The sequence below is a fragment of the Musca autumnalis genome, unplaced genomic scaffold, assembly GCF_047663935.1.
Source record: "Musca autumnalis isolate F117 unplaced genomic scaffold, ASM4766393v1 scaffold_2, whole genome shotgun sequence".
In the NCBI taxonomy this organism is placed as follows: domain Eukaryota; kingdom Metazoa; phylum Arthropoda; class Insecta; order Diptera; family Muscidae; genus Musca; species Musca autumnalis.
The window spans coordinates 74,377,350-74,391,687 of NW_027411755.1; the positions used below are offsets into that span (position 1 = coordinate 74,377,350).

Consider the following 14,338-nt stretch of genomic DNA (forward strand, 5'->3'; position numbering starts at 1 on the left):
TTTAATTTCTGCCTAATTTGCATTCGTTCGCATTTTATTGGATTTATTTATTTGCCGGTAGTGCTTTTTATTTATTTTCTCCCTAAAGGCTTTCGTACACACATTCTCTTTGTCGTTGAAATCGTCAGCCACTAGTGAGAAAAAACAATAACAACACTGCTAATATCCAAGTGCCCTTTTTTCTAATTATTCGCAAAGCTACCAACAATTTCTTATTTGTTTTCGTGGTTTTATTTGTCGTGTGATTGCAACAACAATAATACCCAAAACTTCCAACCGCCTTTTTACGCGTCGTTTAATAATATACAGAGCTACCAACAAATTCATTTCTCTCCCAACTATCGTCGTCGTTCGCTTGTTTGGTTGTGGGTCAGTTAACTACTCACATACGTCCATCGCTCTGCTGACGCTGGTTGTGTTGTATTTTTTATTTTTTTTATTTTTTTGTGGTATTCGTTGCGGGCTGTCGCACCTTGGGCACAAGGGTAAAAAATATATATTTTTTGATAAATTTTTAATAAAAAAAATTTTTGTTATTTTTTCTCGAATATAACTTCGGGTTGCGATTTAATATTGATTGTTCGTGATAATTTACGATTCAAGCACCCTACAATCAGCATTATCGACCCTATTTATATAATAAATTACTGTTTTTTTTTTTCATTTTTTTGGAATTATTTGTAACTTTTTACCTATAATTTCAATTCTAATCCTTTTCAACAATTTTTTTGGATCAATTCGTATTTACCACATAGTGTGAAGTGCGCCCTACTGTCGGTAAAAGACGAATTTCTCATTAATTTGTCAAAAGATTGTGTTTTTTCGAAATTTTTCGTAATTCTTTTTCCGTTCTTCGTTGGTATTAGCCATCGTGCATATTCCTCTCGATATTTTCTGCAAAATTTGACCGTGTGCACCCTACATTCGGTTCTAGTTGACTTTCTAATATAGTTAAAACGTGACTTTTTGAACTTTTTTGAATTTTTCTCGATATTTTTTGGTCTCTTCTGTCTACCAATCATGTCGGTCACTGCATTAACCCAATTTATTCGCGCTTCTGACAATGTTGTCAAATTTATAGCGGTTTTCAACCTTATTAAACCTGAAAATCATAATGTTTTCAATCTGGAGATTCGTAACACGGAACTCAAGGATTTGTGGAAGAAAGTGAAGGATACTTATGATAGGTATTTGGATCATCTTATGTCTGTTGAAGGTACGAATTCTGAAGACATTTCCTCAGCCGACGCAAAGTATCAAGCTACTTGCGAAAGCTATGTCCTTTGTTTGTCGACTATAAATGAAAAACTGGAGGAGCTTAAATCAGTAAAGTCTCCCCCTGCTTCCCCATCGTCATTGCTTATTAGTACTCCGCAAAACCGTCCATCTCAAAATAGTCAACAACTCAATTCTTCGATTCGTGGGTCTAATAGGCCTAACATTAGTCAACCACCTGCTTCTAATGGTGGCAATATGTCTATAAATAATTCGATTTCTCCACATTTGTCCACTCCTGTTCATCTAGATTTTCAGAACCCTTCGGACATTTCCATTGGTAATTGGAGTCTACCACCATACGTTTCCAATAATATGCATAATCTCAAGTTACCACCTTGCGACATTGAGGTTTTCCATGGTGACTTTTTATCGTGGCCCACATTCCGGGATCTTTTCTCGGCAATGTTTATTAATAACACTGGTTTAAGTGACATTGAGAGGCTTTGTCACTTGGTGCAAAAAACAAAAGGTGAGGCTAGGGAAATCGTTGCCAAGTTTCCACTCACCCATAGGAGTTTCGCTTTAGCTTGGAAGTCGTTAAAAGACACTTATGATAATAAACGCATTCTGGTTCACAACCATCTTAAGCTGCTATTCGACCTTCCAGTGTTCGAAACTGAGACAAGTTCCAACTTAAAAACCCTACAGCGGGGAATCAATAGTTGTATTTCTGCTATGTCAGTCTATGATGTAGCCACGGATCACTGGGATCCAATTTTAGTCTTCATTTGCCAACAGCGTCTGCCTAAATTAACTGCAACGTTGTGGGAACAGAGTATTAGAGACAAATCTTGTTTATCCTCGTGGGATGAGTTGGACAAATTTCTAACAGAAAGAATCCAAACATTAGCCTGCTTGAGAGACATGAGAGGTTCCTCTTCTAATTCAATGCCGAAAAGTAAAGTTATATCTAACTTAGCTACTTCTTCGGCCAACAACAAATCTAAATCTTTCTGTATTCTTTGTAAAAAAGAGTCCCATTCACTGCGCACCTGTCCTAAATTTAGAGCACTTTCCTTTGAAAAGAGATTTGAGACTGCTAAAAAGCAGGGTTGTTGTTTAAACTGTCTTTCAGTGGGACATTCAGTCAAAGACTGCTCTAGTACCCACAATTGTAACATTTGCAAAGGTCGCCATCATACTATGTTGCATAGGCCCACTTCAACTACTTCCTCTAGACCACAGACATCTCTTCCCTCGCTTACCCATACCAATCCTCAACCACTAGATGCAAATGTCGCTTCCACTTCCACTGGCGCTAATCCTACAGTTATGAATAGTAACTCGTTCCATGCATCCCAAAATCGAAATGTCTTGTTGGGTACAGCCATGGTTAACATTATTCACCTAGGAGTTTCGTATCCTGCCCGGGCTCTTATCGATCCCGGCTCAGAGACTTCGTTTATTACCGAATCTCTGCAAAAGCGCCTTAAATTGCCCACTCAATCCGTAGCTGCTACGGTTTCAGGCGTTAATGGTTCCGCATATGCTACTTCGAAGAAAAATTGTGCGCTTCGCCTAGGTTCTCGTTTCGATTCCTCTTTAGTTGTCGAAACTTGTGCGTTTGTGCTTTGTAAAATATCGGGTAACCTTCCGTCATTTTCCCTCAGTTCAAACATCACTTCTTGTTTGCCTAATCTTCGTTTAGCAGATTCTCATCTTTTCGATTCTAGGCCTGTTGATTTATTGTTGGGGGCAGATTTGTATCCACAGATTTTGCGGGAAGGGACGAAACGCAACATTGGGGGTTCATTGTTAGCCCAATTCTTCCTCAGTCCAGGTCTTTACGACTGTGTTGGATATAGCTGAGGAAGAATCTCTCGACAAAACACTACTCCGGTTCTGGGAACTCGAAGAAGTACCCAGATTGAAGCATCCTTCACCATCGGACATGTTTTGCGAGAAGTATTATCGTGCCACGACCGTGCGAGATTCGGAGGGTCGTTACGTAGTAACGCTTCCCTTTAAATCCGAGTTTCCGCAAACATTGCAACTGGGGGACTCTCGTAGTAACGTCTTAAAACAGTTTTGTCGGTCGGAAAATTCGCTTCTTAGAAGGCCTTCAGTCAAAACAGTTTATGATCAGGTTTTGCAAGAATACTTGTCGTTGGGACATATGTGTCCAGTTCAGCCCCCTCAACCTTATAATTCTCTCTCTTGCTACCTTCCACATCACCCTGTTATCCATCCTGAAAAACCGACCACAAAACTTCGCGTAGTGTTCAACGCTTCAAATAAAACGTCAAATGGTGTTAGCTTAAATGACCTTCTCCATGTTGGGCCAACTCTTCAAGCAGATTTAGTTCTCTTAATTTTGCGATGGCGTTTATTCAAATTTGTCTTCAATTGCGATATCACTCAGATGTATCGCCAAATTCGTGTTGATCCCAAACATTCACCATTTCAAAGAATTTTGTTTAGATCTTCTCCTTCAGACCCTATCCAAGATTATGAGTTGCAAACGGTCACATTTGGGGTAAACTGCGCGCCCTTCCTAGCCATTCGTACTCTTCTTCAGTTAGCCCAGGACACTCAGTCCGATTTTCCTCTCGCGCGCATATTCTGCGCAACTGTATGTACGTAGACGACGTACTCGCTGGCGCTCACGATATTCACACTGCATTATCATATCGTGATCAGCTTGTTGATGCTTTAGCCACTGCAAAGTTTGAACTGAGGAAGTGGACATCAAATCACAAGTCCATTTTATCTCGTTTTTCACCTAACGAACTCGTTGATGCCCAGGTCCTTTCATTCGTAGAATCCAGTAGTTCCAAACCCTTAGGAATTCGCTGGAATGCACATTCCGATTCATTCTTTTTCGAGGTAGACCCCCTTCCTAAAAGGTCTCAATATTCCAAACGGGAACTCTTGTCATGTATAGCAAAACTTTTTGATCCCGTAGGTTGGCTTTCGCCTGTAATTGTTGTTGCAAAGATCATTATGCAGCAAGTTTGGTTAGACAAGATAGATTGGGATGACTATCTTCCTACCAATACAAAAACCTCTTGGGAGTCTTTTATCGCAAATTACTTGTCTGTTAATTCAATTAGTATCCCTCGATGGGTTCAATATTGTCCAGAAGGCCTAACTGAGTTACACCTCTTTTCTGATGCCTCGGAAAAGGCATATGCGGGGGTAGTTTATTTGCGCACTCAGTCTCCACTCGGTCAAGTTAATGTGCATCTTTTAACATCAAAAACCAAGGTTGCACCCATAAAATCGGTCTCCTTGCCTCGTCTTGAGCTGTGTGGAGCAACCTTAGCCTCCGAACTACTCAAGTCCGTCGTAAATGAGATTCATATCCCTATTAATAGAGTTTGTTGTTGGACCGATTCCACTATTGTTCTTTCCTGGCTTCGTAAAACCCCTTCTAGTTGGACAACTTTCGTAGCTAACAGAGTTAGTCGAATTCAAGAAAATATAGGAAATGGTCAATGGTATCATGTCAGATCCGAAGATAACCCGGCTGATTTGGGAAGTCGTGGTGTTTCACCTCAAGACCTAGCTAATTCTTCCCTTTGGTGGCATGGTCCTGAGTGGTTATTGTTAGATTCCTCGCAATGGAGAATAAATGACACCACGTCAATCGATACTGATTTGGAAATGCGTCCAGTCAGAAGTCATTTCTCCTTCTTCAATTCTTATCAAGACATTCTGGATAGATTTTCGTCACTTGGAAGAGCTTTGAGAGTATTGTCTTATGTTTTCAGATTCTACAATAATTGTCGCCCAAATTCTCAAAGTCGTAGAACATTCACTTCCATTGCTTTAGAAACATCCGAGATTAAAGCGGTTAAACTCCGTCTAGCTATTCTCGCTCAAAAAGTCCACTTTGCTGAAGAGTACAAATGTTTAATGGAGCAGTCTTCTTTGCCTTCTAAAAGTTCCCTTCTTCCCCTCAACCCTCGTTTGGATCAAGACGGTGTCATGCGCCTTAATGGCCGTTTAGCAAAGTCCCCAACACTGTCATACACTGAGCGCCATCCCATAATATTGCCATATTCTTGTAGATTTGCCCGCCTGCTTGCAGAATTCGTTCACGCCATTTCCATACATGGTGGAAATCAGATGATGCTCCGTATACTCCGTATCGAATATTGGGTTCCTCGCCTAAAAAATCTTGTTCGGTGTGTCATCAATCGTTGTAAAACGTGTATCCTTGAGAAGAAGCGGTCATGTAATCAAATCATGGCTGCTCTCCCTCAGGAGCGAACTGTAGTCACTCGCCCTTTTCACACTACAGGAGTTGACTTCGCGGGTCCCTTTGATATGAAGTCATTTACGGGTAGAGCGTGTCGAATCACCAAAGGTTATGTATGTGTCTTCGTCTGCTTTTCCACTAAAGCAGTTCACTTAGAAGCCACTACTGACCTATCTTCTGCGTCTTTTCTGGCAGCCTTCTATAGGTTTATTGGTCGTCGTGGTTGCCCTAAGACAGTGTTTTCCGATAATGGGACTAATTTTGTCGGCGCATCTCGTGAAATTGAAAGTAACTTCAAAACATTCATTAAGGAAGGTCGGGAAAAAGTCTGTTCTTCTCCAGGTTTTCAAGAGATTTCTTGGCAGTTCATCCCAGCGGGTGCTCCCCATATGGGAGGTCTGTGGGAAGCTGCAGTCAAAAGTTTTAAAAAACATTTTCGCCGACATGCAAAAACGTTTAAGTATACGTTTGAAGAGCTTTCAACTGTTCTAGTTCGCATCGAGGCTTGTTTAAATTCCCGACCCCTTTGTCCTATAAATGATAATCAAACGGATGCCGTAGCACTTACTCCAGGTCATTTTCTCATCGGCGCTCCTCTTCTTTCGCCACCTGAAGAAGTACTAGTCGATTCCCCTCTTAGTTTGGTCAATCGATATCGTAAACTAAAGGCTCTCACACATCAATTTTGCATTCGTTGGAAAGAGGAATATTTAGTAGAATTACACAAACGATATAAATGGAAACATCCTCAGCGCGATCTTCAAATTAACGATCTGGTTGTGCTCCGTCATGAGCAATTACCCCCTACTTCGTGGAAGCTAGGACGCGTCGTTGAAATCCATCCTGGAACGGATGGTCACGTTCGGGTTGTAGATCTCCGGACGGAACAAGGCATTGTTCGGCGACCAGTCACGAAGATAGTTGTAATCGACCATGAATAACTATACACTTTCATTCGTTGTCATATAAATCTTTGTTTGTATAGGAATGGCTTCATCTGCGGATATCTTCCCAGTCGTCGTCTTGCCAGAAGAGGATGAAGACATGATGTCAGATGGAGAGGTTGAGAAGGAGTTGCTTATTTCTAAAATTGACGAGGTTGTAGCAGCCTCTGACCGGAGGGCTCCAGGTTCGTCAGGTGCGGAAAGCGTAGCTCCTCCTCGGCCAACAACTTCATCAACACAAACTAAGGTCGATTCTAGGCCATCTCAACCAAACCCAATGTCCTGTCGCTTATGCTCCTTACCACATCCTCTATATAAGTGTTTTAAATTCAAGAAGATGTCACATCATAAACGGTTGCGATTCGTGATATCTCATGGGTATTGTCATAACTGTCTCCAGTCCAACCATACATCGTCGGGATGTCCATTGGCTCAATTGTGTCATTTTTGTCGAGAGCCGCATCATAGTTTGCTGCACTCCCGCGAACGCACCCCGAGCCAACCTACTAATCGTAGTCGTCGTGCAAACAAGCGTCCTAATCCGCCTACAACCGTCGTTCGTCCTTCCGTCGAATCTCCTGCTGCGAGACCCATTCCACCACTACCAATTACGCGATTAGTCACTCTGGCACCCACAGCTGTTGTCCGTATTTGTTTCCAAAACGGCAGCATGCTAGTCCGCGCGCTGATCGATCCATGTTCGGGTGTCAGCCGAATTTGTGAGACTTTGGTCTCACACCTAAATTGGCCAGTTTCGTCGGTGGATGGCGCACGTTATTGCGACATTATGGTCACGTCGTGTTATGACTCTACCCAGCGACAATATATGACGGCTCAAGTTGCAAAATTGGATTGTGGACGAACCCCCCCGCTTTCTATACCACCATCGATCGCCGATTCTTTTGTGGGGCTCCCATTGGCGGACCCCGAATTCTTTAAATCTCGTGCTGTGGCTTTGGTGTTGGGGCCGGAAATTTACTCCAAAATTATTATCCCGTCCCGGGTTATGGCTCAACCTGGGTTACCCACCGCCCAATACACGTCGTTCGGCTGGGTCATTTCGGGTGCTGTATACCCCTAAATTGTAAAAACAAAACCAGAATTATAAAATAAATTTGAACTCAATAAAATGAATTAATCGAAACCAAAACTGCTCAATGAAACTGAATTACTGTATCTATATCTTCACCTACATAATTACTAACTATAGTTTTAAGTTTTGCTTGCGAATTAGTCTAACCCTGTTGCCTTGCTGATAGCACGTCAAGGTGGGCGGCAAATGTATAAGTTCGATACATTGATTACGTCACTGTATCTGTTCGATACATTGTCCTCCCCTTCCGCAGCATTACAATTATAACCACATTAATTGGCCGCTCCTTCGAGCACAATGGGGAAATCTTCTCTGCCTTACTTTTAGGAGCCATATTCGCTTAGTTCGGATGATGGGAGAGAATATTCATTCTTTCCCACACTCTCTCCTAAAAGTCACATTCGCTTAGTTCGGATGCAGAGGGGCGCTTTCCAATGCTGCGTTCGTCGTTGTTGATCTCGACCTTGTTAGCGCTATTATGCACATTGGCGACGTCACTTGTTATTTCGCTTTCGTTAACAACACACGTCATAAAGGTAAAGTTTGTTTCCTTGAAACACATTACTTACCAATAAAGAATTGAAAAAACTTATATCTATACAAATTACATACACCACATTTGTTTTATTTCTTTTCTTTTTGGGATTCGTCTACACTGGTATCACGCCAACACTTACCTTATTTCACATTTTGCGTCGAACGGGCTATTATTGCAACCTATTGAGGAGCTAAGAAATCACATAAAGATTATGTTTTTGGTCCAAATCACCCACCATAGGTTTCTATTCGATTTCCCCGACAAAAATATTAAATTTCGTGATGATCAGCCTAGAGTGTCATTACAACTTTTAATGGCTAAGATGAATATTTCGCGGTTTTACATGCATTTTTGGGCAAAACGGAATTATAATTATAATATGCTATCCACATTGTGGCGTAATGCACCTAAAACATAAAGAGATTCATGTATTTGTAAAGCAAAAGCATGAAGTCATAGTTGTGAAATGTCATCTAAAGACATAGCCACACAAAACCACCAACCACGCTTTCGAACTCTATTTGTTTTTCTTCATGTAAATGTGTTGTTTTGACAACGTTCTTTTCTGTAGTTGATGCATTAGAGGAGCCATGCACAACAATAAAAATCATTGTGAAGATAAAACAAAAAAACACGAACTTCCATCCCATTTAGCACAGAAACACATTGTATAAACGTGTTGTTCATTTATCAAAATACCATTGCTTATAGTAATATGTATAGCAATGTGCTTTTGTGCCTTTGTAAAATATTCTTTCTATGTTGAAGTTCTTTGCTTAAAGCATTCATAACATTTCACAAAAGCGGCATTTATTATTGTTAGTTATTCTTTAAAAATCCTGGCAAAATAAATTTAAGAAGAATCTACTTGTACACTCACGGTACATATTTCGAATATAAAGATAATCACAATGACAAATGGTGATTTTTTTACAACTAAGAAAAAATAAGTTACCCAGATATACATATAAAAATTTTCATTAGATATGATATTTAAGAATTTTTAAATCATAAGCATAAACATAAATCTACGCTTATAAAGATATTCTGAATGAACAAAATCTTTATATAACAGATAAATTGTTTAAAATTCTTCTATGTTTATTTAATCTAGATAAATGTTGATTCATAGATTTTTCAATAAATACAGATTTATTACAAAACGACAGCAGCTAACATTCACAGCAAGAAAACATTAAACTTTTACTCCATGTAACAGCTCGCTTCATAAAGTGCTCAATAGCACTTCCAAAAATCCTGATGTGGTGTGTGTAAAAAATATGATGATGTTGCTTATTGTTGTTTTCAAATACCCATAAAAATACAATTTTTATAGAAGAATATATTACCAATATATAGAAAATTTATTACTGTAAAAGTGTGTTGCATTATTTTAGTTATAAATATTCATTTATTAGCATGTGTGTAGTGTCCGAACTCTTTGACTTACGTCAATGTCACATGCTTTAATGTCTTTTCTAATATGCGAGTACCTTGTAACGACATTTTTAACCATAAAACCAGCAAGAAAGCGCCATAGTCAGATGGCATTTCATACCCTACACCACTATCCCAGTTTCATAGCGTTCCGCATTCTTTTTCATGATTGCGACATTTTGCTGGGTGATAAATGTGTCTTGGAATTTTATTAATTCTATAATAAACATTTGTAGTTGGTCGGAGGTTAAAACTCCTGGTCCCCAGCTTCACACCAGTGAATAAAAGACTTGCTACAATTCGAATAAAAGCAAAATTCTTCAACATCAGCTTTATTTGCGCTCATGCTCCCACTGAAGACCAGGACGAACTGACCAAAGATATATTTTATGAGCGCTTAGAAGAAACATATGACCGTTGTCCTGCCCATGACATTGAAATTATTCTAGGCGATTTTAATGCCAAATTTGGAAAGGAAAATATCTTTGGCCCAACAGTCGAAAAATTCAGTCTCCACAGTGAAACATCTGACAATGGTATGAGGCTGATAGATATCGCAGCGGCAAAAAACATGGTAGTTAGCAGCACCAGATTTCAATATCTCGAAATCCACATGGGCACCTGGCTGTCTCCAGATCAGAAAACAAGAATTCAAATTGATCACGTTGTGATAGATGGAAGATATTCATCGAGCGTCTTGGATGTGCGTACGTTCCGAGGAGCAAACATTGACTCGGACCACTACCTTGTTGCAGCAAAGGTCCGGGTGCGTACCTTCAACGTAGCAAACAAAGTACGAACAGACACAACACGAAAGTTAGACATCGGTAAGCTGCAATCACAACAGATAGCCACAGCATATTCCACTCAACTAGCCCAATTGCTTAATCAAAGCACTGCTCATCCCGATAACATATCAGCGCAATGGCAAAGTATTGCCCACTCCATGCAAACAGCCGCAAAATCCATACTTGGATACCAGAGACCTCCACCAAGGAATCCATGGTATGATCAGGAGTGTCGTGCTGCTACCGAAGAGAAAAATGCGGCATATAGGGCTACTTTACAATCCATAGCAAAGCGTAGCGCACGAGAGAGGTATCGGGAGAAAAAGAGAGAGAAGAAACGTCTTTTCCGCAGGAAAAGGAGGGAGATGGAAAATAGGGAATGTGAAAAACTATAGATGTACAGGAACCAGATTGAAGTCCGAAAATTCTACCAAAGAGTCAAGCATCCATCAGTTTGATGGTACAGGCACATCCTCCTGTAGAGACCAGCAGCTTATCGGGTAACTTATACAGATAGTGTGCTAAGGATATGGAAAGAGCACTTTTCTAAACTGGTGGTATCCAATAGTAGCGAAGTCGACGAAGATACCACAGATCCAATCCCAGAAGATGGTATTGAATGTATACCGTCCACCCAAGATGAGGTAAAGACAGCAATAAATCGGCTGAAGAATAATAAGGCAGCAGGAGCCGATGGCCTACCAGCCGAGCTGTTCAAAACCGGAGGCGACACGCTGATAAGGTGTATTCATCTGCTAGTTAGCACCATCTGGCTGGAAGAAAGAGTACCCGACGATTGGAACCTGAGTATCCTCTGCCCCGTCCACAAGAAAGGAGATAAGACTGTATTCTGTAATTATAGGGGCATAAGTCTACTCCCTATTGCCTACAAGACCGTGTCAGGGATATTGTGCGAACGACTAAAGCCAATGGTCAACGATATAATTGACCATTGGCCATACCAATGCGGCTTTTGACCTGGCAAGTCCACCATTGACCAGATATTTACCCTGCGATCGACACCTACCACCTTTTTGTCGATTATACAGCAGCCTTCAACAGCCCGCTGCGTCCAAAGGCCATTCCAAGCCATGTCTGAATTTGGTACCCCGCAAAGCTCATCCGGCTTGGTAAAATGACTTTAACTGACACGAGATCCTCAGTTAAAATAGGAAAGAACCTCTCTGAAGAGTTCTGTACCAAAAGAGGTTTCAGGCAAGGAGAAAGCCTTTCGTGTGATCTCCTCAACATCACAACACAATCTACACCAATAGCCACATGTTACTTACTTATGTTGATGACATAGACATCATGGGACGATCACTAAAGGAAGTAACTGATACCTTTATGAAGGTCGAAGGAGAATCTGCTAAAGTGGGTCTGGCGGTAAACGGCGAGAGAAGACCAAGATTATGGTGTCGACGCGCAATGCGTCCATTGAGCTCGGACCAACTGGGGAAGTTGGTTCCTATAATTTTGAGGTAGTAAAAGACTTCGTCTACCTCGGCACCTCCGTAAACACAACAAACCACATCAGTTGTGAAATAAAAAGAAGAATTGTATTGGCCAACAGATGTTACTTTGGTTTAAGTAAGCAGTTTAAAAACAAAGCCACATCTCGTCAAACAAAAATAACGCTCTGCAAAACACTGATACTACCCGTGCTGATGTATGGCTCCGAAGCCTGGGTACTTGCGCAAGCAGACATGGCAGTGCACAATGGCACAATCTGCATTGAAGGTTAATATCGACATCGCATGAAACACGAGCTGTATCTGCTATACAACGACGTCAATATAGTTAAACGTATCACGTATGCAGCGATACGTTCGTCAGTTTTGTTAAAATAGAGTTTTTAAAAATGTAGGGCATGGGGTAGGTACCCCGTCCCCTCCGAAATTCAACAAAATATATACCCTATTTTCACCACGGGTCCTCCCAGTAGATTATCTGAAATTTTCAGGAAAATCGGTTAAGCCGCTTTTGATATATAAGCTATTTAAAAAAGTGGACGTGGTCGGGTCTTTGGGCCCCAAACCAGTACCTAGGGTCAGAGACACAACAACCATTGTCTCGAAAATTAATTTTCTCTCCGATACGTTCGTCAGTTTTGTTAAAATAGAGTTCTTAAAAAGGTAAGGCATGGGGGAGGTACCCTGCCCCCTCCGAAATTCGGCAAAATATATACCCTATTTTCACCACGGGTCCTCCCAGTAGATTATCTGAAATTTTCAGGAAAATTGGTTAAGCAGTTAAGACAAGCTTCAATTGTGGCAAGTAGAGTGGAAAATTCTTCAAAACTTTTAACTCCCGCCTCCCATAGTCCTCCCATATGATGTGCTAAGTAGACAAATCCGATACCGCCTCCAAATGTATCACGTTTGTAGAAATACATACAAAGACACATTCTAGTGAAACTTTTTAAATCGAACGGCCCTGCGAAGTCTATACCCGTATTGGTGACTGGACTACTGAATCGAATTCGCTCTTCAGTCAGAGGTGCCATTTTTTGCCCCTGGAGCTTCTTGTTATAAAAATTACACTCCTTACAATTTCTTTGCTTTAAGTAACTTATACTGGAGACAAGTCGACCATGTGTCCGTCCGCCCATGTATACGACCCAATAATGCCGCCAACTCCACAAACCACACTTATTGAATTAACCGACGGTTTAACTCTATGCCGACTAGGAAAGGTGGCTTAGCTCGGCCATCTTTTAAGCATTCTTTAAAAAGTCGCAAATGTAGTAAACATTTGATAAATGGTACGATTTGAGGTGTAATTAACATATTTCAACGGGCGTTTTTCATTTTTCATGAAAAATATATCATTATTAAAATACTAGCAAAATATTTAAGTTCATACAAAGATTTTTGTACTAAAGACCATAATAGCGAGATATTAATGAGCTTGCTTCATTAGAAAACAGCTAAAAGTTTTTTTGCGTCTGACCCAAATTTATGCAAAAGCACAGAAAGTAGGACCTTCTTTTACTATCGTTTTCGTTCTTCTACTATCGTTTTCATTAATTTTTCTTTCTATTTCATTCTCAGGTGAAAATTATTGTAAATAGGTGAATAATAATGCTTTGTTGACATTAATAAAGATTCATTTCAATCAGCTATGCTATGGGTGGGAATGAATGCCGACCGAAAAATCTCTAATGAATGGAAATAAGCCGGGTAATTAAATTGTTTGATGGTCTGTTTGATGCAAATTAAATCATGGAATTTAGGCTATTAAAACGGTTTCAATTAACCAAACGATTTAATGAAATCATATTTAAACAATAGATTTCAGCTAGAAGAATAGTAAACATAATTGCTACAAAATTTATTTTGACATGGTAAGGACGAATATGGATTTCTAATATTAAGAATGTGATGGGGTTATTATAGGTTTAGTTCAACAAAAAATCACCGATCTTAATGTCTCGAAGATATAACACGTTCTAATTATGTGTGTCAATCCGTTATGCGTGTAAGCATTACTTTGACGCCACAGAATAAATCCAATATGATGGTATTTAATTTAAAGACATAGACTAAGAAAGGAATAGACAAAGAAAAACTCTCACCTAAATTCTCCCACTAAGTGTGAAAATGAAAATAACTATACAATTTTAAACCATTTATTCTGGTAAACGACAATATGTGGGTAACCTTGGTCGCATCTACATCCTCATATAAAAATATTCAGAAAAACAAAAATATTTCAATTTACCCCAAAACATTGTACAATTGAGTGAATACGCTGCCCAGTTTCGTAGAGGCGACACATACAAAAACAAGCACCTTACAATTTCTCTGTTTATACTTTTATTAGTCTTTTATTAGACGCGCTTCTTTGCAAAGACAGTATAGTGAGGGGGCCCACTGAGTTGTCTCACTTACAGTGTAAGTGAATGAAAACAAACAATAAACATCATGTGGTTGTTGTTTTCTTCACTCACACATACACACATACTAAAACATTGATGGATATTCTTGGGCGACGCTGGTCTATGGTATAGATGTCTAGCAAGAATGAGATGAAGACAGAATTTCATTATAGTAT

General features: G+C 40.0%; 1 protein-coding gene across 2 annotated transcripts in view; it reads left to right on the forward strand.

Moving 5' to 3' along the window:
* Positions 1-8,130, forward strand: part of LOC141394092 (uncharacterized) — a 142,926-nt gene extending 134,796 nt beyond the window's left edge. For both annotated transcript variants that reach the window (XM_073967939.1, XM_073967940.1), the window contains exon 3: positions 6,468-8,130. In XM_073967939.1, the coding sequence (XP_073824040.1) occupies positions 6,470-7,507 (1,038 nt within the window). In that variant the 5' untranslated portion in view covers positions 6,468-6,469 and the 3' untranslated portion in view covers positions 7,508-8,130. The remainder of the gene's footprint in view (positions 1-6,467) is intronic.
* The last annotated feature ends 6,208 nt before the right edge of the window (positions 8,131-14,338 follow it).